Source organism: Benincasa hispida, chromosome 3 (assembly GCF_009727055.1).
Source record: "Benincasa hispida cultivar B227 chromosome 3, ASM972705v1, whole genome shotgun sequence".
In the NCBI taxonomy this organism is placed as follows: domain Eukaryota; kingdom Viridiplantae; phylum Streptophyta; class Magnoliopsida; order Cucurbitales; family Cucurbitaceae; genus Benincasa; species Benincasa hispida.
In genome coordinates this window covers 7,618,398-7,643,755 of record NC_052351.1, presented here as the reverse complement: position 1 = coordinate 7,643,755, position 25,358 = coordinate 7,618,398, and the positions used below count along the sequence as shown (strand labels likewise).

Below are 25,358 nucleotides of genomic sequence, written 5' to 3'. Positions count from 1 at the left end.
GATTTTTCCTCAAAAATGATGGAAATAAAGAAATAGAATTTTCTGTCACGTGCCTTCCCAAATCAGAGTCGAATTCCATCGGGAAGCTTCCACAATGTTCTGGATCTCTGTTGTTCTTCCAGACTCATCCTTCTCTTCCCCTTTTCTATGCCCCAACGCCTCTCTCCTCACCAATCCAATTTTCCGAACCTAAATTACAACTCTGAAGCTTTTACAACACTCCAGTTCTACCTTCAATTTCTTATTTGCAGATTTAGAACAACAACAAGAAGGTTGAGATTCACATGGGTGTCGATTATTACAAGATTTTGCAGGTAGACAAGAACGCCAAAGACGATGATTTGAAGAAGGCTTACAGGAAACTTGCCATGAAATGGCATCCCGATAAGAATCCCAACAATAAGAAAGAGGCCGAATCCAAATTCAAACAGATCTCCGAGGCTTATGAGGTATAATCCCTCGTTTTTCGATCTACCTCTCTTTTCGACGAAATTAGTTACTTCATCGATCAATTTCATCGTTTCGGCTTTTGGGTTCTCAAGATTTTGTGTCGATCAATGAAACCGTGTGTTTTTAGGAATTGCTAATGGTTCTGATCGTTGTTTCGAATGCTAATATTCAATTATGGATTTCTGTTGAAATTTGTGGTAGGTTTTGAGTGATCCGCAGAAGAGAGCAATCTACGATCAATGTGGTGAAGAAGGTTTGAAAGGTCAGGTACCTCCTCCGGGCGCCGGAGGTCCAGGCGGTGCATCCTTCTTCCAAACTGGGGATGGACCAACGGTGTTCAGATTCAACCCTAGAAATGCCAATGACATTTTTGCAGAGTTCTTTGGATTTTCAACCCCATTTGGAGGAATGGGCGGCGGTGGCAGTGGCATGGGCATGAGGGGCGGTTCCAGGCCATTTGGTGGTGGCATGTTTGGGGATGATATGTTCGCTTCATTCGGTGAAGGCCAGCCGATGAGCCAAGGTCCACGAAAAGCTGCTCCAATTGAAAGGAGATTGCCCTGTAGCCTTGAAGATCTCTACAAAGGCACCACAAAGAAGATGAAAATCTCCAGAGAAATAGCTGATGCGAGTGGGTATGTGCTTTTCATTTGCTTGTTTTCAATGTTTTTGAGAGGGAATCAACTTGATGAATAACGAACTCCTCGTTTTTACTTTATATCTGCAGGAAGACATTGCCTGTGGAAGAGATTCTAACAATAGAAATCAAGCCTGGTTGGAAAAAGGGCACAAAAATAACATTCCCAGATAAAGGGAATGAGCAACCAAACGTGATACCAGCAGACCTGGTTTTCATTATAGATGAAAAGCCACACAGCACATTCACAAGGGATGGAAATGACTTGGTCGTTACAAGGAAAATCTCTCTTGCTGAAGCTCTAACAGGTTACACAGCTCATGTGAGCACACTAGATGGAAGGAGCCTCACCATCCCCATCAACAATGTCATTCATCCAGATTATGTGGAGGTTGTACCAAAGGAGGGCATGCCAATACCAAAAGAACCCTCCAAAAAGGGAAATTTGAAGATCAAGTTCGACATCAAATTCCCCACATACTTGACTTCAGAGCAGAAATCTGGGCTTAAGAAACTTCTGGTGTCTTAGATTCTGTTCCTTGCTCCACTCTTGTAAAAAAAAAAAAAAAAAAAAAAAAAAATGAAAAAAGTATTTTAAGAGGGTCTGTAATTGTAATTCAAATCTGTTTTTTCAAACGCTGTACTCGAGGCTTCCTCGTGTTTGAGGTGAGGTATGGCAACAGGAAGAAACAACAAATATGTGGATACTTCGGCACGAAAAGCTGAATTTGAGCATGTTAAGTTGTTGAGATGTGTCTGTTAAGAAAGAGCGATGTTTCTGAATGATAGTTATAGGTATTTTTTAAGTATAATGATGAAATTCTGTTATCGTACTTGTCAGAGACACTAAGTGTACGCATGAACATGGAAGTAGAAAATTGAATAAATAGAGAGAGAATAGATCTTAGAAATAAAACAGAGCCTTGTAAAATTTCAACGATTCTACAGTGTGATCAAGAGTTAATATAGTTTTTCCCCATGTACAACATCATGTAGCAACTATAACTTTACAAATTTTTATTATCAAATAATTACTCTAAGATAGGATGATACATTTTTCACCAATAAATTAGACTACAGATCATCTAGGTAATGCCAGTCATGGGGGGATCTAAAACTACAATATATTTGGTTTTGGGGAAACTGCTATTCTGTTCCCCTGTACACAATTTCAGCCGCTAGTGAAGGGTATCAAAATTACGCAGCTTCTTAATGTCTGATATTTATTTAATCACTATAGTCGTCTGAAACAGGGGATTCTCCTCCACCATTGTTGCCTATTCTATTTGGTGAACAATCCGACTCCTCGCTGCTATCAACATCTAACTCCTCTAGATCATCGTTTCCCCCCTCTTCAGTGCCGTTGTAGTCCTCAGATAAATCTACATCCTCATCACTACCTATCCCTAAATCACCATTCCATCTGTTGGAAGTGCTTTCGAAGCCAAACTCCCAGCCCCCTTGCTCATACCCAACTCCCTGGCCATCATCGTCAGAGTCCATCGCTTCTACGTTGTTTACATTCTCTTCATTTTCCTCATCTTCCATCACATTCTCTTCATCTTCCATCATGTTCCCTTCATCTTCCATATCGACGAACCTCTCCATTTTTTCGTCCTCCCATTCCCCAAGATAATCTTTTGGGGATTCATCCATGTTCTGAGTACTACTACTAGGAACCAGCCCCAAAAGTCCTTCATCAGGAATGCTCTTCTCAGCCCTTCTCTTCCTTACCGTACGGCGACCCCGTACGCCCATAACCTGTGTTCCTTGTCCCAGCTCCCTCTGTTCTTGATTCACATTCTCATTACTCTTGACATTTTGCCGGACCCGACCAGATCTAGATCCATTAACTTTTTTCTGCCACTTTCTACGACGTCCATAATCTCGACTCCCTCGACCGCGTTTGTAGCTGTTCCTTAAACTTTTTGGATCGGCTGAGTTTTCATTCTTCATTAGATCATCATAATCCAACTCATTTAGTTTAGTCCGTTCATCATTCTTAACCTGGACATATCTACTGGAAAAGTTCTGCATATAGACAAGTAAATCAGCTCTGAAGTCTGTAATAAGGAAGCAATAAGAGAGAAAATAACTTACTATTATAAAGTCTGTAATAAGGAAGCAATAAAAGAAAAAATAACTTACCATATGTTCTCCGACTTCCTTATCCTGGTCAGGCTCTGGTTTCTCACATCCAATATAATAAATCGAAGCATCTAGCTCACAAAGCCTTAAAGCAATGGCTGCGCTAGTCCGTGGAATCCACGGTAATGTAAGAACAGACCCAATATCTGCTGGATCATGTATAATATTTCCAGAGATGGAACATGAGCTTAGGTGCTCGTCAGTTGTAGTAAAGTCTGATTTTAGAAAGTCCCGCTTAATTACACTTTCAAACAGGGTCAATATCTGTAAAATTCATCAACAGGAGATGGCAGTTAAAGCTTCATCCATTGGAAATAATGAAAACAGAAAAACTAGAAACAATTAGCAGATTTGATATGAACAGACTCAGAATTCAAATACAAAACACAAGGTTGAGCAAAGATTAGATATGCAGGAAGCCATCAGGGATGCATATTGCACTATGCATGTTAAATATGTAACTATAATTTAGATATTAACTCCAAGTTCACCAAATAAACAAGCATGTAAATTAATGAGGAATCAGCCAATAAATAGTTTCAAGCAACTGATTGATTCTAAAAAAAACCCTTAGAAAGGTCAAGGCACAAGTAACACAGATTTAGGAAGACAACGAGGATTTGGGGAAGTATCAGATAACCAGTTTAGAAGGCCTGGAGGTTGGTTTATAACAACTTTATTGTGAGCTCAGCACTTGAAAATGCAGAAATACCTGTAAAAGCTCCTCAATAGAAGATGATAATTTCATCCTGACACCCCAATCTTTCCTATGTTCTGTCCAAAACGATTGAAAAGCTTCTGACGGAACATGTACCTGCGAAAAAGCAACTCCTGATGATATGCAAGTCCCGAAAGAGGTAAAGGCAACCAAAATTGCAGGCATTAGCCTTTAAATCTAAAAGTAAAATTGGAATTAAGTTGAAAATGGCCTTAATGGTTACTGCTTACCTCAATGAAAGCTAGGAGAGCCTTGAGCAACCTACTTTTGAGGGGGAGAGATGCATCTAAAACGTGTGTATCCAAAGGGTTAGACTTCCTTTCCCTCTCACAATGACGTTGTTGTTCCAGAAAATTAATATCATTCCCACTAATACCAAAAGTTCGATGGCACGAAGGACAATGAGAATGTTGAGAATCAAACAAGCACAGACAAGAATCACAAATGTCCAACAGTGCAGTGCACCTTTTTTCTCCAAATTCCATGGCACATAGTGTTGATGTGCTAAAGCACTCTCTCAACATCCACCTCTGCAAGTCTTGATACCGTCTAAATGCAGCCTTCTTTTCGTTTTCATTTCTCCCAAGCTCAATTCTGAATGAAGATGATGTTATCATCGTATCCGTATTTAACCCACAAACAGTACTGCTAGGACTATTGAAACCAGTGTTGCAATCAGGACTAGAACTCGAATCATCATTTTCATTTTTAGGCGTAATTCCACTTCGAACCATCTCATTGGCACACTGCAGATTCCTCCGAACATTTTCCTTAAATGGTGTCTCTATCATTTGTAACATTATGCGTAGGTGTGATTCTCTTATGCCCCGTGTGTCCAAAGCCAATGAAAGAGCATCAAAACCCTACAAATAAGAGAGATCGATTAATTTCAAAGGTCAAAGGATGGATGTCAGAATCTAAACACAAAGGGCTGAGGGAAAAAAAACAAAAAAAACAAAAACAAGAACAGAAAGAATAGGTATAAGGATAACAAACATCTTATATGAGAAAATTCTTAAGCATATGCCTAACTATTGCATAAAAATACAAAGAACCTATTCTCCAAACCTGGTATATAGTACATCTACTAACAAGTTCATACAATAACTGCCAAGTTCTTCCTCTTCCTCCAATGGCACATTCTAGCATTTGATTAATCTAATGCCAAGAGGGGAAAAAAAGGATCAAAGCATGTAGCAACTAGTTGCTTCCAATAGAGTGCCTGGTCAACTATGCAGAGAAAATTTTGATTCCACTAGATGTATATAGATGGAACAGAACATTCCAGGGAACTAAAATAAATTAGTGAGTGAGAGAGAGAGAGACTAGGAGTTCCTAATTTTACCAAATCTAATTATCTATTACAAATATTCTAATGAAAATACATCACATCACTAAGACGTTTTTATAAAGAGAATAGGCAGGTCCATTTAGGATTAAAAAAGAAAACCCATGAATCGATAGTGGGCATGCAACATATGTCCCCCCTCCAAATAAAAATGGGAAAAATATACCAGGAAAAGCAGGATCTTCTATAAGATAAACCAAACACCACAAAAAGAATATGTCTACCTCTTCAGAATCAATAAGCCTCCACTTTCCATCATACATTTCAACAAAGATTCTCCCAGAACCAGGATCATTACTTGAAGAAGATGCAACAAATTGCCAGTACCGGTTACGTCTACGATCTCGACCAAGAGGCAAAGACCTATATGTGTACATTTCTTCAGCTCTATGGGCAATATAAGATTTTAACTGTGAACGTGACCTCTTTGAAGCATGTCCACATTGCTGAGCCAAGAAGTTATCCGGGCCTAGGAAAAGATCCGGTACTAAAGTACCCCTCTCATTAGGCAGACTACCAAGGTTTTCAGCAGTGCTTGAGGTTGTTTCATTGTTCTTATTGTCGGCAACAGGAAAAGGGCTTTGCCCGCCGTCCATAGTGGAACCATTGAGTTCAGTTTCCACCTTGCTCACTATATGAATAGGAAAATCAGATTTAGTAATGATCTCTTCTTTTAGGCGAGATTTATCAATCTGAGCCTCTGTCAACATTTGCTTCTTAACAGCATTCGCAGCTTCCAAGCGATCCTATATAACCATTCTTATTTAAATCAAAATCCTCCAATAAAAATGAAGAATTGAAAATATTTAATAAGTATCATGAAGAAGTTCCAATATCAAACTAGAAGTAACGTTTACCTCAAGAACAAGGCGAATAGAGTTTCCTTCATTTGCAATGCTGGTCAAGACGATAAGGGCATTCAAGCGCTCCTCAACACTAAGATCATGATATTCACCTTCTGTAAGTCCTTGAATCCATGATTCACCTTCCTTGCTTTCATCAATCTCCATATTTTCTTGATCAAGATCACTAATAATGGTCTCATCAACAGCAGCATACTGCTCTGTAGGCATGTTTAAATATTTTGTGCCCGTAGAGCCACTTAGGGGGAAGGATGATATATCTTTGGCATTTTCATTTTTTGGATTTCCAGAAATATCATGACATAAGTTCTCATTCTCGATTCCTAAGTTAGCATCTCCTTTGCTAACATCTTCATTCACCAAGGAAGTCGTTGCTATATCATCAACTTCAGGATCTTCATCAACATCATCACATTCAGATTCTTCGTCTCTTTCAACATCATCAGCATCTTCTCCAGCCAAAAACCCATTCTGAAATACCTGAATTTTCTTTCTGGCTACTGAGAGTATTTCCTCGGCCTCATCTGGATCCTTCCTGTAGGGAGCTCGTACACGATACGTGGAAGGAGCTATTCTTTCAAAGAGCTTAGTATCCCTTGTCAAAGCAACAGAAATGGAAGCCTCGGGTGTCTTGCTTGTAGACAGATCTCTAAGTCCAGATCTCTATATAATCGACTTATAGGTAAGGTTTCTTATTAAAATTAGACAGCATAAAAAATATACCATAGAAATTCTCAGTCCACAGAAATATTAGGCTCACCTGTATCTTCTCTGCAAGTTCTAGTACTGTTAACCCCTCGCTGCCTTCTAGGGAAAGGACATGAAAAGCAGCAAATTTGACGGTTCCAGGAGTTAGCCGATGCCTAGATCTCCGAGGTGCTAACAAACCTTTCTCTTGCATGATAGCAAATGCATTTTCAGCTGCTGAACCATTCCGTAGAGTAGAAACAACGTCCTCGCCGCATTTAGCCTACAAATCAAGAATAACTCAATAAAAGAAAAGAATGACAGTCTCATTTGAATATGAAAATTCTTACATGTACTAAAGGAAGGTTGAAATCAATAATAACGGGGGAGGAGGTATATCTATGAACAGGCAATGCCTTGGAATCTAGAACATGTAGCTGATGCAAAAGATCGATTTTAAGTATTAACACTAAACAGAATAGCCCCATCACCATCTACAGTAGCATCTCCCTACTTCCTTGATGACGTTGCTACTTCAGGATAATGCATTTTCTAGTAATAAAGAAAAAAGTTAAACAGTTCTACTACATAGAAGTAATTGCCCATTGGTAAAGAATTGAAAAGTAGACCTCATCATTGCTACGCATTTCAGACATTGCCAAACTCCTCTTTTTCAACTGAGGTCCAAATCCTGCTGATAGTGCTAATTGCCGAAATATTTCAGGCCATGTTAACGAGTTTAAATGCTTCTGCCAGTTGCAAATGTCAAACCCCCACGCATATGCCTGACACAAAAAAATGTATGTCAGATGGTTCTGATAAGATTCAGAGAAACCCATCTTAGAATATACAAATTATTTATATTATTCGAAGTGATTACCCCTTCAACAATCTGTGGATGTCCACCTCCAGAGTTAGCAACACCATTCTGGTTCATTCCCATTCCAGCAGAAGGTGTTCTTGCAACATCTTCAATATCTTTTACGATCAGTCTCAGAAGGCAAATGTGAATCTCACCCAGCAATCTAGAATCCTAGTATTGAATTTAAGACGGGTGTCAAAATGGATTGGAAGCCAACTTGAAAATATTTTATCGGGGAGAAAATGTCCTCATGGGTGACTTACATAATCATGAAGAGCTTGAACAAACTCATCAAGAGTAAAGGGCCACAGCTCTAGAACATCAGAAAATGTAATAAAAAATCTCCAGACCTGAGAAACAAACTCGAGATATTTAGGTTACAATTCCCCTCTCAAAAAGATGTTACCGCAGCGAAACTTGAGACCTCTTGCAATCGCCACTAGCCAGAATAAATGCTAATAACATGAAGTTAATTGATGCAAAGTAAACTACAAGTTGCACAAAGCACAGAACCAAAATACTCAAAGTGCTAACAGGGAACTGAAAGCATCTTGGAAATGACTCGCATGTCAATGATGAGGGCACTATGGCGGTGTAAACCTAGTTGAGATGGCCTGGTACACCCACTGATCCTTAGTTATGCTTGCTTTGATTTAAAGCTATTTGTAAGTCTCTTTGTATTTTGAGCATTAGCCTCTTTTTATTAATTCAAAAAAAAGTTTGTTTCCGTTTCCAAAAAAAAAAACTACATCTTTAATCTCTGATAAATTATCAGGGAACTGGATGAAGTTATAACACTCCAAAATTTTCTAAAATCCAAATTATGACAACATTACGATCATGTATTTTAATTTTTAAGAGACTATGACCTTTAACAGTAATCAACTAATCATGTAAAACTTTAAATTAAAGGCAAACATACAAGTAAATGACCACAAAATTCTTAATCTAAAAAACTTGGAACTGAAGTTACAAAAGCAAATGTGTCAAAGTAACATCCAACTCCAACATAAAAATCACCATGGGGCAACAACGCTACCATGCTTCTTAAAATGCTCATTGAATTATACAAAGGAGGCTTTGAGATGTACCATGAGAAGGTTACCAATGTTCTCCTCTGAATTGACCCAAGGCTGAATGCCAAAAGGTTTCTTCAGTTGCACAGACTTGGGTGGAAATGCACCAAGATAATCTGATAAATAATATGTCAACAGCTGACTGTAAGATTCAGAAATCTATAAAATAATAATAGCAATAATGATAATGATGATAATAACAACATTAATAAGAAAGCCAAGGCACACAAGATCAAGAGTCCTAAACGTGTCTTATCATAAGAACAAAAATTACCTTTTTCTTTTATATATACGAGTGTCCAGGCGCTTACACACACCTTGACTATTCTAATGGAACAATCGTCTGATTTTGCTAGATATAATTGTTAAGAAAACTCGTAAAATATTAAACTCTAGGTAGGTGGCCACTATGGATTGAACCCATTTCCTTTAAGCCCTTCATTATTTACATAGTCCTTATTTGTTTGGTACACAAGTAACAGGAATAATCTGATTTGTCATTTTGATGAACTAATTGGTATGCTAGTTTCAAAAATACAAATTAACTGGGCTTTGAATATATACTTCACTCATTTGGACATACAAGGAAATAAAGGGGAAAGAATTGACATTCTTAATAAGTACAAGAACTAGCAAACACGCAACGCCATTGAGTTCACATGACTGACTACCAGGTACAACCTAACCTTACAATATTTGAAGTTAAAAAACTAGGTGGCAACTAAAAACAATGCGAACCTCGGAAAGATTCAAGATTCTGCAGAGTGTCATGATCAAGACTTAATATGGAGGATAATCCTTTGTTTGCAGCAGCCAGTTCCATCAGTTCAAGCTGTTCATCCTCAATAAGCTCCATAGACTCACGGGCAATTCTACGAGCAGTAGCCTTCTCAATAGCAGCTTTGCGTCTCACAGCTTCCTTCTCTTTGCGAATAGCTTCTTTTTGTTTCCTCTTCTCAGCCTAAAGTTGAGAAAAATGAAGGTGAGCAAGGATAACTAATAACGCATTTTAGTAATTTCCATAAGAACTAAGCAGCGGCGGAGCAACAAACACTTAAACCTTCTAAACCTACCCTCACATACTCCCTCTGCAGAAACTTTTCCCTCCGTTCATGTTCACGTCTTTCCTCACGCTTTAATCTCTCAGCTTCCCGCTGCTTTTCTCGCAGTAACCTCTCCTCTTCTCTCCTCCTTTCACGATCTTGCTTTTCCATTTCTTTCCTCATTCGTTCTTCATTCTACCAACAATGAAAATTATAGTTTTTCTAAGAGAAGTTTCTTTCAGTTCTTCTTAGTAAAACAGGGTACATATTGTAAAAATAGTTTTCTATATCATAAAAAGAAAATAGCATTATTATTTTACATAAATTAAATAATAAATGAAAAAAATAAGAAAACCTTTTTCCTCAGAATATCTTGTTTCTCAAGCTCTTTCCGCATTCTCATTTCATGCGCTTCAGCTTCTTTACTCAGACGAGCTTCTTCACTCTACGGAAGGAAAGGAAGCCATAAGAAATAAGAATTTGAATCCACATTCAAGTATCACAGCATCTTTTGAATGCTTAGGAATACCTTGCGTTTCCTTTCCATCCTAATCATGACATCGTTTGGATAAACATGCCCATCAGGCAACACATACGAATTTTCTTGTTCAACAATTGGGTGTTCAGTAAACTGAGAATTCATTCTGATACTTGCAAAAGAATCCCTTGGAGGGGCAAATGCATTGTCTTCAGCAGAAGATGGAATTGCAATTCCCTGCTTCTCCTGTTGAGACAGAAGGCGAACCCTTGAGACCTGACTGTGGTAATTATGGTTCCTGTTCAACTGTTCATGACCATGCAAAAATGATGGTGTCCTGGCTGCTGAAACCTCGCCTAATGAATCTGGATAATGTGGTTGGGAAACTGGACCATACGCATCAGCTCTAATATTAGACTGGTCTGGCATAAATGGATATTCAGGGAATCCCCTTGCAGTCACCTGCATGAGAATTCAATCCATTTCAACACAATAAACCAAAAGAATGATATAGCACAAGTGAAATCGTTGCCCATACTAAATATATTAACTCAATATTACATTTGTATTTGAGAATGATCAGATTGTATACAAAATTAATTAAAAATTTGTCACTCCACCATCTGTAGTGATTTGTACTAATTGTTTGAAGGTGGTGTTTTGTCTGATGTCTAGGATTTTTTTTTTTTTTTTTTTTTTTTTTTTAGAAACAACCACTTTCATTGAGAAAAAATGAAAGAAGACAAGCACGGACATAAAAAAACCAAGCCCACAAAAGACAAAAGTCCTACAAAAAGTGACTCCAACTATGCAAGAGAATGTCTATGGAGTAGTTACAAAAGGTTTTCGAAAACGAAGTGATAGCAAACAAGGGACCAAATCTCACTAGGGTACCTATCCCTCCCCCTCTAAAAGTCATCATTCCACTCGCCCCACAAAGTCCATAAAATAGCACACAACCCAGCATGCCATGGAAAACGACCCTTCTCCCCTCGCGACGATGGAGAAGGAACACCTCGATCATACTACGAGTACCCCTCTGACGAGCCAAAGAGACGCCAAACATCTAGAAAAACAGCTCTCAAACTGAACTAGCATACTCACACTGCCAAAAGATACGATCCATGTCTTCCTCCGCCTTCCAAAAAAGAAGACAACAAAACGGCCCAACAAGCGAAGGTAATTTCCTCACCGGCCAATCCATCGTATTAGCATGACCATGAAGAACTTGCTAGGTAAAGAACCTCACTTTCCTAGGGATCTTTATCCTCCAAAGAACCAAGAAGACCGAGACCACCTATGGGAGAGTGGTCAACCATACTTTGAAAAAAGGATTTACACAAGAATCCCTCCAAAGGACTAGGATTCCAAACTCTCACATTCCTTCTCCCAATTCTAAACATATGGCCTTCGATTAAGACAAGAAGAGAGGCCACATCCGTCCATTTCCCTACTGGAAAGAGGATGACGAAAACCAAAAGAAAAGGAACACGAGCTCCCAGACCAAACAAGAAAGTCATGTAGGACTGACTCCGCTGTTAAGGGGCAAAGGAAGAGCACAATGGAGGACAACCTCTCTTGCTGTCACCTTGTGGATCAATTAGCTTGATAATATTTAGGGGCTTGAGTGTCTTGTGTTGACAACAATACTTCCCTTTGGATTACATTACCATGGAGTTTTGTAATAATCCCAGGAAAATTAGAGCCTTTTCTTATAATAACTACTTCGTTTCCATTTCTGTATCTAAGCTCCTTTGAGGTGGACTACTGGTTTCTTAGTGTGTATTGTTTCATTTTTCTTAACAGATATCATACACACACACATATGATCAAAATTTACTTAAAGAGGTTCACTATGGTAGCAATTAGGGGTAGTAAAAAGGAAGGAAAAAAAAAGAGTTAGGGGTAGGAATTGGGGGAGCCGAAAACATATAGTACAATTGCCAATATGTTAATAAAGTGTAAACGCACTCCAGAGCAACTGTCTAGGGCATAAATGCAAGGGGCGAAAGTGTAAGGACCTTTTTTGTGAAGTTCCCAATAGAAATTTTATACATAGAAAAACGTAACATCATGAATAATTGAGATGGAAAGAATAGAAAAATTATGAGGAAAGGTTTAGATCAGGATGAATCACCATGCCATCATTTGGGTTTTTTTTTTTTTTTTTTTTTTGGTTAATAAGAAACAATGTCATTGGTAGATGAAATATACACCATGTCAACATTGGGTAGAAATGCATAGTACAATAAAACAGCATATTCAATTAACAACATAGACTAACTTTATTTGATTTTGCATCCCGTTGTTCATATTTGTCCCCATACGAATGTCCAGATCGCTTCTGCTGTTCTGCCACTGTAATCACACGAAACAAAATGAGCAGCAAAATACTATTATCATCGAGAATACTGTTGGAGTTTAGCATCAAGTCATAGTGTCATACTCAAGAAGATAACAAAACAACATTTTAGGAGGAAATCTGAACATGATAGAGCATGACTAATGCAAAACAAATAGATGTTTGAGATATAACCCTCGGGTTACGAATGACAATGAACCAAGTAATTCTATTCAAGCAGTTATTATCCATCACATAAAATTTTTATCGATTTTTTTACTCAGCAAATAAATCAAGACCACAATTAAACTTTACAGCATCAGATGGTAGTCTGTATTTATGCAAGTATGTAAGTAAATATATATGTGTGTGTGTGTGTGTGTGTGTGTGTGTGTGTGTGTGTCTGTATGTATGTATGTATGTATGTACGTACGTACGTGTGTACGTGTGTACGTGTGTACGTGTGTATGTACGTACGTATGTATATAACTAAGGTCAATAAGAATGTCTTTTAAGAGTTTCACTTTGCACCATCTTGGAAGCAAGCCAATAATCATATTCAACAAGTCACAATTACCTTCTACCACAAGAATCAGGTTCTAAAGGAAAACCCTTGAAACCATTAAGCCAAGAAAGCACTGTTCTTTTTAACTGGGTTCCGAACAACACAACCTCTTAGGCTCCTCCCTGTTGATACACCACTTCGATTAACTATATATGGCCCTCCATCCTCAGAACCCTCCGATCCATTGAAATGTCTTTCATCAGGCAGTGAAACAGTTTCCTTCGGGTTATTAATGACAAGGAATGAAAATAAAATAAATTTCATTTCAAGCAACCACCTGCATAAATGCCCTCAAAGCCCATGTCATTTTTTCAGAAGGACCTTGTTAAGAAAGTTCGATCCTAAATAATCATAGGTCCAAAGATAAGTTATGTAAGAAACCCCCTTCTTCCTTGTAAGATCAACAATCATCAATAGCATTCTCAATAATGCAAAGTTGATCAAGAATCTACCTCCAAGCCACAAAGGCCCCTCAGACCACTCTCAGTCTCTTGGCCAACTCATAAGAAACAATCTTATAAAGGCCAGTAACTAAACTAATCATCCCAAAATCCTTCAAATCAGATGTTTCAGACTTCTTTGGGGAAGGGAAATACAGATTTCATCCATAGATGAATCAATGAGGCCCCTCTCATAAAACTGTTGGACATCTTAAACTAAGTCCTCTTCCACAGCCTCCCAATTAAACCAAATCCTTGGAGGACTTTATGGAAGTCCTCAACCAAAACCTCCTAATTATAATTCAACCTTCAGGGCCAGGTGCTTCATTCTCATTGCTTATCAAACTGATATTTGACTTACCACAACATTAGAAGGGATACGTCTAATGCAAGAGCAGCTATACATACTGCAACATCATAAATGGTACTTTAAGTAGGATTCAAACTATTAAACCAATACTAAAAATTGAGACCAAAACCAGAAATTAAAATATGTGCTTCTTCTCTTGGTCCTCATTGTACACTCCAATTCATTATTAATGCCAACTGAGGTTCTTTAAGTAACTCCTTCAGCTTTTCTAGAGCTTTTGTTCTCTTTATATTCATATATACATCTATAAACTCATTTCTAAAATTGAAAATAAATAAAATGTCCATATACATGTAATCGTAAGTTTTAAGAACGGTTTAATAAGAATAAAAAATAAGCCATACCTATAGGTGCTCCAAAAGCATCAGGTGGTAATGGATCAAATTCAATCCCAAGAATAGGTCCGTCCTCCCTCAATGGCTCTCCTAACTGCGACTCCACACAAGCAATAGCTCTAAGTTCCATAACAGACCGTGAAGGTTCATAATACCTTCTCATCATTGGCATATCATCTCCAACACCTCTAGGTACCACATTACGCAACCCAACATCACCAAATGGACTTGAACCCGAGCCCGACCCTGAGGCGTAATCACTACCCGGCTCGGCCACTACTCTCAATTCGTCAATGGGAGAATCAGGCAACGGCAAGGGGGGTGCAGGTGCCACCTTCCGGGGTTTCTTCGCCGGTTCCTTCTTGTCCTTCAACCTCCTATGACAAAACCACATCTGCAATTGCCGATCGGTGAGCCCCAATTTCTCCGACAGTTCAGCCCTTGTCGACTCTGATGGGTAAGTCTCCACTGATCAAATCAACCAAACAGAAGAAAATCAAAATCCCAGTAAGTAAACAAAGAAAGCAAACGAAAACAAATTAACAAAATTGAAAGAAGAAGAACACACACACACACAAAAAGGAAAGGAAAAAAAAAAGGAAAGGAAAGGTTTGTGAACGAACAAGCATAGGCTTTCTCGAGGGTTTCAAGCTGAAACGGAGTCTTCATCTGGCGCTTGGGCTTGCTAAGACCCTCACTTGAGTTACTAATTTTGTTAATATTATCATTATTCAGGTTGTGATTTTCGCCGTCGGAAGCGGCAGCTTCCATCGAATCCGAAGATGAAGATCGAAGGAAGAAGGAAAAAAAAACACAGAACAGCCAAACCCTAGAATCAAAAACCAAAAACACTCTTCCAAAACAAAATTGAAAAGCCCGAAGCAATCGAACTACGAATTTCCCTTTCCCCACTTAACCTAAATACCGTAATAGTCAAGGAACAGAAAAGCAGTATAGAAGAATTATCATCATCGAATAACAAAAATAATAATAAAAGAATAATAAATGATGAGAAAAGAAACAAGAAATTATAGGAAAAGGCAAATTCAGGAACAAATAACCAACAGTCTTCTCTCACTCTAATCCAACCTCCCATAATTCTCTTTAATTTCTTTAATTTCTTTTCTTATAAACGCTTTTTAATGAATGTCAAACAAGACTTTTTCTTTTTATTTTGTTTCCAATTTTCTCTTTTTTAATTTACCACCACTCCCAAAATCCCCTTCCCATGTGCTTCTTCTGAATTTTGATGAACTTTTAAGTTAGCTTCATCCGTATATACACTTATATATACATTTCTTTTTCTTTTTTTTTTCTTTTTCCTCCCACCATTTACTTTTTCTTTTTTTTTTTAAGCCGTGACCGAGTTTCATATTTCTAGGGCCAATTTCCTTCATCCATGAACTCTAGATTGCAAACATGGGCTCCAAGTTTATGAATTTACGTTTTCGACCCCTTTACAACCCAACCTCGCTGATTGGTCATTCTCATTGGTGGCTTCAAATCAAATGACAAATATAAATCCTTTGCACAACCACGTCACATGTATTTGTTATAGTTTTATTTTGTTTTTCAATTTTTTTTATTTTTTTAATGTCTTTTAAAAAATCATTACTATTACAAATCAGAGACGATTTTGTATTTTTTGCCTTTTTAAAATAATTATTTCAATTTGGTTTTTAATATTTTAACAATCTCAACTTTATTCCCAATGTTCTTAAAAGAAACTTTATTGTTAATGGTTCAAAATCCTGTCAAACCTGAAATATTATTTATTAGTTAGGTCCATCTCATTTATCCTTAAAATCTATCGCATCCATCTCAACTGTTAAATTGGTAAAATACCTAATTTAAACATGAATTCTTATTCATGTAAATTATATTTAAATCAATATTAAATATTTTAAATTCTCCAATTTACATTTGATTTCAATAAATTAAACGTTTAATTATATCAAATATAATTATTCAAACCCTAGATTGAATTTGAACATTTCAAATTCAAAACTCTAATTTGAATTTGAACACTTCAAATTCGCTCAATTTTCTAATCCAAGGTGTAATGTTTTACGAACTAATAGAGGGACCTTATGGATCTATAGATTATGAGCTCCAACAATTTGAGATTAATTGGCTAGACTCTTTAAACCAAATTAATCAATATTCATTAACCACCGAGACATACCATCATAGCTCGATGGTTGCACTCTCCTCACTATAGAAACATTTATGTCCACTTGATTTAATCATAATCAGCAAGTCAATCATTCACATGTCGTTCGTATTTACAGCTAGGTCAAAATTACCATTTTATCCCTATAAATATCTTTATTAAACAATTGGTTTATAGTCTAACTAATAAACCATGTCCCTCTCGACCTTGAGAGAGAGGGACCCCTTTATTCAAGACTATGAATTAGTACTTAAGTGAATAACCTATCTGCTAACCCTAAAACAAGTAGGAAGCAAATTCCATATTGCAGGACTATGTCCCCAGTCATCTATCCGGTCTTATCCCAAAATGGGAGGCTTATTGAGCAATGTTGTTAAACTACTCTCACCTATGCAGATCAAAGGATAATCCCAAATAAACAGGAGTTCATAGTTAGCTCAAGATTAAGATCAAGTTACCCTAGGTCATTGAATTGAAATAGTCAGTTTTAACAGTAAACGGTCGTTATAAAGAAAAAGTGACTATTTCATGTTCTGATCTTATTGAAAACTCTTTTGCATAGGATGCCCTACTTGCATGTCTCCACATGAACGATTTTGGGATCACATCGTTTGTATTAGTATACAAAGTAGGTCGCATCCATAGTGTCTTCTGAGGTACTCAATCTCATCCATATACTTATAGACCTTTTTGGCTATATACTATAACTTGATCCTCTTTTATATCTCTACATAAAGTTACAGTATTCATATTATAGTCATGGGTTTGTTATTGGATTTTTATTACATAATGCAATTTCAATAACACTTTTATTAAATAATTTTTTCAACGATACTTTTGTGATGTCCCTTTTTTTTGTAAAGCAATTCTAGTTATTTTGTATTCTTTGAGGATTGTTTTAGGTTTTTTTTTATAAATAAATTGAGCTGTTGTTAAGGATAATTAAATTTAAATATTTGCTCAGAGAAGGATTTTGGAATTTAAATTTGATTAAAGAAAAATTCGGGACTTATGTCAAATTGTTTCAATTCTAATTTAATTTGGAAAATTGAATCAAAATTTGAAGTTCGAGTTCTTTTTGTATTTTCTGGAGAAGATAATTAAATTACGTCGATTAATTGTGATAATTGATTTAAAGTATTCTTCCCAAAAAGGATTTGGGATTCTAAATAAAAAGAGAGAGAGAAAGATTTAGATTTTTGGATTTTTTTTTTGAAGGAAAAGGAAAGTGTTTAATTTTCTATGAATAGGTGATTTGGGTTGAGGTTTGTGAGTTTGAAGGAAAAATAGGAAATTTAAGTTTTTTATTCCTCTCCTCTTTTCACACGTGTACCAACCCCCCTCCCCCCTTTTTTTTGTTTTCTCTTATTCAAACATCTGAAGCCCTAGCCGCCAGCACATTCACGCAGTCGTCACCGGCCTCATGAGATTACCACTGCATTAAACCGAAAATCAACCAAAGTAGCCAACAAAGAGACGATCCCAAAAAGCCTAAACTCCTCAAGAACTTTCTCAACAAAAAAAAGTGAAAGGTGATCATTTCAACCGATGTTGACCCAAAGTTGAGAAGCCTCCTTCCCGTCGAAGCAAAACCATGCCTAAGCCTAGGCTAGACTCTCCCACGCACTAGGACGAAGTTGATGTAGAACTTTTTGCATCACCAATACATAGAGAGTCCCCTAAATTAGGCATTGACCTGAACAAACGCCCTCCCCCTCTTGAATAACCTTTTCTCTCATTCTCCCCATCGCACCAAAACTACCAACGCCTCCCCCCTCCCAAAAAATAAAACAAGTCCCACGCATCCAACCAACCATACTCGCTGCTGATGACCTAAGCCCACCAACTCCTACCCTTAAAGTAGGCGAAGGTTTTGGCATTAGCAAGGTTGGTAGGTACCAAACTGGTGAAAGAAGTCATCCCAAAATCCCAACACGTCTGAAGAAGAAGATCCAGAAGTTGACGAGTGGTACAAATTCCTTCACGATGACCTCAGAAAGCCTATCTTAGGTAACCTTGATGAGTTATCGTGGCAGTAGAGTACTATCACAAATCAGTTAAGTGACCTATTGTGGCAGCAACAAGAACTCATTAGTCAGCACAATGAGTTACAAAAATTTGTTCAATGCCAAGTTCAAGCGATTCAACACCAACATACCGTTACTAGAAGCTTCATACATTAGCAAATGCAGAGGAAACACGAGCAATTTCACTTTATGGTATATTTTTTTCGAAGATGTTCTTGCTCGCTTCGTGGTTGGACCAGCAATTCCCCTACATCTCCAAGCTCCTTCGCAATTTTCAAAAGAGAACACAACCGCAAAAGTAAAATGACAATGATGCGGGTGAAAATTAAAATTTAAGGGTATTTGAGTTTCCATCTTTTTTATCTTTTCATGTTTTTCATCGCATTCTATATTTAATGAATATGAATTTCATTCCAAGTGGCAACTTTTCTATGTTTTTTTATTTTAGCTTGTCTCTCGCATATCTTTATTGATCACTTAATCTTCTTCTTTGTTTTGCTACGTTCTACAAATGACCTCAACGATGATACTGTGCTAGCAACATAATGATTAGTCTGACTATTATTAGTACTTAGTTTTAGGACTTTGTCTTAGGAAACATTTCTTGAAGTTAGTATGCATGCAAGCTTTATCTCAAACCTGTTTTGCGATATCTTTTTTATGTCATCACATAATTCAATTTTCAACAATGAGGACCTTGTTGCTCTCTGAATTTAGGGGTGGGGGAGGTTTCAACTAAATGCATTCAAATGGATTTGTTCTAAAATCTCATATCCTTATTTTAAAAAAAAAACGTTGAGAACCTACTCGTAGTTGGATGTTTGCATGACACCCATGGGGGCAAGCCAAAATGAAGATGGGAATCATGATTAACACATGGAATAATTGATCGCAACTCCACTAGCTATGTTCAAAATTTACGAAGGCATGAGTTAAGTCTGAAAAGAGCACTTTGCTCATAGTTGGATATCTGCATCCCGTGGGAACAAGCCAAAATGAAGGTGAGATACTCAGATCAGTGCATGGTCAAACCAAAATAAGCAGGTCAAGGAGAATCTTTTTACTAAATTTTGAATTAAAAGCCCATTCTAGCAAACGGAATATAATATAGCTTTGGAAAGAGTAAAATATTTTTGAAAATAATTTTTCCACATCTAAAGGTTGAAAATATTTCCATAGGTAAAAGAATAAAACCAAACAAAGCACTAATCTAAAAAATCTAGAATATGAGGCACTTTGAGAGGTCAAGATAATGCGTCAAAACTTTTAAGATATATTAGGACGCTAAATATATGTTTGAGGACAAGCATTATTTTAAATTTGGGGTATGATAACTTGTAGAAATAGAAGTTATTTTATCTCTTTCCCTAAAACAATTAGGAGAAACCATGGAAATGCAATAGATTGATAAGAAAATCATAGAATTAATTATATTATGTGATCGCATACGAACACAATCTCTTAATCCAAAAGTTATAAAAATTGTGCTTTGTGAATGCAGAAATATATTCATATGATCATAAGATGTCACTGCAGAATACAATTCCTAACGTCAAACTTGGATTCGCATGGTGGGAATGCATAGCTTCATACAATAAAAGGTGATATGATGCATAGGGAGATGGAGGTCAAATCAGAGTTGGTTGCCAATAAGAAAGCTTCATGGCAAAGTCAATGAACTTCTGAAATGAAGTAGGCGATGCATCAGGGTATGGAAATCAATGTACCTTGTCAGTTCAATCATTAGTGAGAGAATAAGAAGTGCCTCTTAACGCCTATAAATACACACGAGATTTCTATGCGAAGGGATAGAGCCAATAAGACGTTAGAGGAAACTCTGCATAATTTCTTACTTCATAAACACTTTCCTCCAAGCTCTCGTGGAATCTTGAGTGAGAACTCAAGATTTCTTCCAAAAGGCAAAAATGAGACTTTACCTTCAGCACAATCTAGCAAGGCAGTCATCCACAATGCCAGAGGGAGCAAGGAATTGCATACCACAACTTAATATTCTATCTCTATCTCTTTTTCTGCTATTGTTGTCATTCATATTGTGTAAAAACGTTGAAAAACTTCTTTTATCAATATGAAAGTATATATAGTATTTTGTTTATCCATCTTTTTACCATCTATCATGAGCAACTAAATTCTTAATGGGTTGAGAAAGATTGCAACTAACATGAACTAAGTAAAGATTAATCGTGCATTCAACTTGTTTTATGCATATTTTATAAACTATTTGAATAAGTCGAAAGATTGTTCTAAATAGAATGAATCTATGCTTGAAAGAGTAAAAGATTTAGACCTCATAAACTAAGAAGAGATTATCTTTAGAAATAAAGACATTTTTTGCGTCAAACACTCATCACATGCATCCTAGAAATTAGATATTGTGGCTATATGCACTGAAAAGTGTAGGTTTTGACTTTCGAGTGATTTGCTTGAATGCATGATTTATGCATTTACTTAGAAATTGTTAATGAATATTTTTCTCAACCCTACTTTTATTCATTGGAAATCGAGATCTCTCCGCATAGGCTGTTTTTCTTGTGATTGTGATTACCATCGCATGCACCATTATTTATTTTATTTTAGCAATAGAATAGGAACAAACTCATCCCATACTTAATAAAAACACCCGCGTAAAGATCAAAATAATCATTGTTAACGCATCGATAGAATGCAATCCCTAAGTTTGACCCTAGATCACCAGGATTTTAGTTGGATTTATACTTAGGTTTAACTAAGTAAAACTATGCGTTTGTAAGGTATCACATAGTAATTAATTCATTGCATAACGAGAACGCATCAGCTATCCTTGGGAATATAGGAAAGATGGAAGGCAGAGTAGCATCGTTGGAGGAGAAAGTCGGGGAGATCGAAGAGAAACAAACAACCTTAGAAAGTAGGGCGAAATCCGATTTTAGCGAGTATAATGAGAATATTGATAGCTTAGTCAGTTAATTCGGGTTATTGTTGTCACATTTAGATGCCATGATATCAGAGAGAGAATCGACATCATCGAAGCAGACGGTGATGGAAAAAGGGAAAGAAATAGCAAAGACATCCTCCAAAGAGGTAAAGAGAGAGGACGAGCATAAGGAAGGTATTCACACACCTAGAAACAAAGAGATTCCATTGTTTGATATGAGACTGAGAAAGTTGGAGGTGTTGATATTCAGAGGTGAGGACGATGAAAACCCAAATGGATGGTTACACCGTGTTGAGCAATATTTTGTCATGAATCGTTTATCAAAGAAAGACAAACTCGATGCAATTGTGCTTTGTCTTGAGGATGAGGCGTTGGACTGATATTAGTGGAAGAAATGATCATGGAGGATAATTTGAAAATGCTTCTTTTGAAAATTTTTGTGAAGAAAATGGAATTTCTCATGATTTTTCCTCTCCAAAAACACCTCAACAAAATGGTGTTGTAGAAAGGAAAAATCGATCTTTATAAGAATTAGCTACCTCCATGCTTAATGAATATGATTTACCAAAATCTTTGTGGGCTGAAGCTGTTAATACTGCATCTTATGTAATGAATCGTGTTTTAATAAGACCTATTTTAGATAAAACTCCTTATGAGCTTTTTTATAATAAAACTCCAAATATTAGCTATTTCAAAGTCTTTGGTTGCAAATGTTTTATTTTGAAAGACAAAGGAAAACTTGGAAAGTTTGAGTAAAAAACGGACATTGGCATATTCTTAGGATATTCTACATGTAGTAAAGCATATAGAGTTTTTAATAAAAGAACTCATGTACTTAAAGAGTCAATGAATGTTGTTTTTGATGAAACACATATTGCCACTAATAAAGTTTTCTGCTAGTGATGAATTAGAAATACCTATTGAAGATCTTAGTATTAAAGATAGGGAAGCAGTATCAAATGAATCTTAGAAAGAGCCAGAAAAATCCCTCCCTTAGGATTGGAGATTCTCCACTCGCCATCCTCAGGAGTTAATAATAGGTAATGTATCTCAAGGGGTAAGAATTCGCTCTTCTTTAAATGCTTTAAATAATGTTGCTTTCGTGTCTCAAATTGAACCAAAATCCTTTAAAGATGCCGAATCTGACGAGTTCTGGTTAATTGCTATGCAAGAAGAATTAAATCAATTTGAAAGAAATAATGTGTGGGAACTAGTCCCGTGTCCTAGTGATCATCCTGTTATAGGTACTAAATGGATATTTAGAAATAAAATGGATGAATCTGGTAATATTGTTAGAAATAAAGCTAGACTAGTTGCTCGAGGCTATAGTCAAGAAGAAGGAATAGATTATGAGGAAACATTTGCTCCTGTTGCTAGATTAAAATCTATTCGCATGCTACTTGTATTTGCATCTCATAAGAATTTTACTTTATTTCAAATGGATGTAAAAAGTGCCTTCTTAAATGGTTTCATAATGGAGGAAGTGTATGTAGAACAACCTCCTGGTTTTGAAAGCTTTGATAATCCAAATCATGCTTTTAAATTAAATAAAGCACTTTATGATCTTAAACAAGCTCCTAGAGCTTGGTATGACCGTTTGAGTAAATTTTTGCTAGAAAATGGTTTTAAAATGGGATTTATTGATACTACTCTTTTTATCAAAATTAAAGATAATGATATTTTATTAGTGCAAATCTATGTTGATGATATTATATTTGGTGCTACTAACTCTTCTCTTTGTGAAGAATTTTCTAAGTGTATGCATAGTGAGTTTGAAATGAGCATGATGGGAGAACTTAAATTCTTCCTTGGGATTCAAATTAAACAACTTAAAGATGGAATCTTCATAAATCAAGACAAGTACACAAGGGATCTACTCAAAAGGTTTAAGTTCAATAATGCAAAAGTAGCAAAGACCCTGATGAGTACCACTACAAAGCTTGATAAGGATGAAAAAGGTAAAAACATAGATATCAAAGCTTATAGAGGTATGATCGGATCCTTGCTTTACTTAACTGCGAGTAGACCTGATATTATGTTTAGTGTATGCATGTGTGCTAGATTTCAATCATGTCCTAAAGTATCGCATTTGCATGCTGTAAAAAGAATTTTTAAATATTTGCTTGGTACCGTTGATTTAGACTTATGGTATCCTAAAAATGCATCTTTAGATTTGATTGCATATTCTGATGCTGATTTTGCTAGTAGTCCAACTGGTAGAAAAAGTACTAGTGGAACATGTCATTTTCTAGGTAGCTCTTTAGTATTTTGGTATAGTAAAAAGCAAAATTCTGTTGCATTATCTACCACTGAGGCTGAATATATTGTTGTTGCTAGTTGTTGTTCTCAAGTTTTATGGATGAAACAAACGTTACGTGATTTTGGTTTAAATTTTGAACAAGTACCAATCTTTTGTGATAATACTAGTTCAATTATTTTAACTAAAAATCTCATTCAACATTATAGAACAAAGCATATAGATATTAGACATCATTTTCTTCGAGAGCATGTGCAAAATAAGAATATTGTCATTGATTATGTTAATACTGAGAACCAGGTAGCAGATATTCTTACAAAGGCATTAAATGAAGAAGCCTTTTGTAAAAATAGACTTGCACTTGGTATTATTAGAATTGCCTAATTATGTTTGATAGGGGGAGCATTATTCATATTTCTATGAATTTATGTTATAATTTATTGAGGGGGAGAAAAATCACTTGTATATATTTTTGTTGATAACAAAAAGGGGAGAAGTATTTTTAGTATTATGGTGGTTTGTCATCATAAAAAATGGGGAGATTGTTAGTTTTAGGACTTCAATCAAACCAAGTATTTTGATGATAACAAACTCATATTTTTTGTACTAATATTTTCAGTGTTTCAGAGTCACTATCTTGTAGAGCTCGGAAAGACGATTCCAACGCAATTTGGATCGCTCAAATCGGAGTTCAAACAAGAAAGTTATAAGCAAAAGAAAATTGGAGAGGAAATCCAACGTGGCACCTTGCTGACATGTAATCCGACATGGAGGCTGACGTGGCACACAAACGGTCAATATTGATGACGTGGCAGCTAGCATGACGGATGGCGTGGCACTCCAACAGTCAATATTGCTGACGTGGTAGGTGACATGGTGCTCCAACCGGTCACTTTTTGCTCACGTGGCACATGATGTGGCAGTGCCGTGGCGACCGCGGACGAATGAGATAATGACAAGTTGCAGCTGATTTTTAAAGGAGGAGAAATCAATAATTGACGTGCGGATCAATAGTATGGCGACACGTGGCACAGATTAAGATTTTTCAGCCTTTTCAAATTTGATTTCCTTCCTAAATTGTCATCCTTCAAATCCTTTTTATTCTTCAAATCTCAATAATTCCAATCTTTCAAAATTCCTTTTCAATTCCTCTCTTAATTACAAATCCTTTCCTTTCTATTTTTATTCAATCTCCATCCTTCATCTGCAATCATATCCAATGGCCAAAATTTATCCCCTTTGCCTATAAATTCGACTTGATTTTACTCTTCATTGACACACCAAAAACTATCAAGTCTTTAAGCTCTCAATTCTCTCTACTCTCAATTTCTCGTCCTCCTTGCTCCTAAATTGGCCTAGAGTTATTTTTGTGAGTTTTTTTTAGTTCTCAACTTGTGTATTTAGCCTTCAAAAGGTAATATTTTAAGGTTTTCTTTTAATTTTTGGGAATTGTATTAAGGTATGAATACACCTTCGGTTGTGAGAAAGAGAAATTGGTTTGATCCTGAACCAGTAAAAAGGATCTTGGGTTTCTCTTTAGCCTAGGAAAAAGAAGGTCGTGTATCCGTTTGGTTCTCACATGCAAGAGGATCGCTTAGTGAAATATCC

General features: G+C 36.5%; 2 protein-coding genes across 2 annotated transcripts; one reads left to right on the top strand and one right to left on the bottom strand.

The window, feature by feature from the left end:
- Window positions 1–54: 54 nt before the first annotated feature.
- LOC120072668 (dnaJ protein homolog 1-like) lies at window positions 55–1,668 on the top strand. The gene is made up of 3 exons (XM_039025104.1): window positions 55–449; window positions 652–1,085; window positions 1,178–1,668. Exons 1-3 carry the CDS (start codon window positions 285–287, stop codon window positions 1,614–1,616), a joined length of 1,038 nt encoding a protein of 345 aa, XP_038881032.1. The 5' UTR covers window positions 55–284; the 3' UTR covers window positions 1,617–1,668.
- On the bottom strand, window positions 1,627–15,633 carry LOC120072666 (homeobox-DDT domain protein RLT1). The gene is made up of 18 exons (XM_039025103.1): window positions 14,985–15,633; window positions 14,371–14,829; window positions 12,595–12,668; window positions 10,362–10,772; window positions 10,188–10,277; window positions 9,863–10,027; window positions 9,528–9,750; window positions 8,805–8,905; window positions 7,977–8,063; window positions 7,732–7,884; window positions 7,481–7,636; window positions 6,925–7,134; window positions 6,159–6,827; window positions 5,526–6,047; window positions 4,184–4,816; window positions 3,948–4,049; window positions 3,236–3,499; window positions 1,627–3,118 (listed from the first exon to the last, which is right to left on the bottom strand). The coding sequence occupies exons 1-18, from the start codon at window positions 15,130–15,132 to the stop codon at window positions 2,315–2,317; spliced, it is 5,271 nt and encodes a 1,756-aa protein (XP_038881031.1). The 5' UTR covers window positions 15,133–15,633; the 3' UTR covers window positions 1,627–2,314.
- Window positions 15,634–25,358: the final 9,725 nt, after the last annotated feature.

Coding starts and splice junctions, on each gene's coding strand:
- LOC120072668 (XM_039025104.1), top strand. CDS start 285: ATGGGTGTCGATTATTACAAGATTTTGCAGGTAGACAAGAACGCCAAA. Junction 450..651: donor AGATCTCCGAGGCTTATGAG/GTATAATCCCTC, acceptor AATTTGTGGTAG/GTTTTGAGTGATCCGCAGAA. Junction 1,086..1,177: donor GAAATAGCTGATGCGAGTGG/GTATGTGCTTTT, acceptor TTATATCTGCAG/GAAGACATTGCCTGTGGAAG.
- LOC120072666 (XM_039025103.1), bottom strand. CDS start 15,132: ATGGAAGCTGCCGCTTCCGACGGCGAAAATCACAACCTGAATAATGAT. Junction 6,048..6,158: donor CTATTCGCCTTGTTCTTGAG/GTAAACGTTACT, acceptor ATGGTTATATAG/GATCGCTTGGAAGCTGCGAA. Junction 4,817..5,525: donor GGCTTATTGATTCTGAAGAG/GTAGACATATTC, acceptor TCTTATTTGTAG/GGTTTTGATGCTCTTTCATT.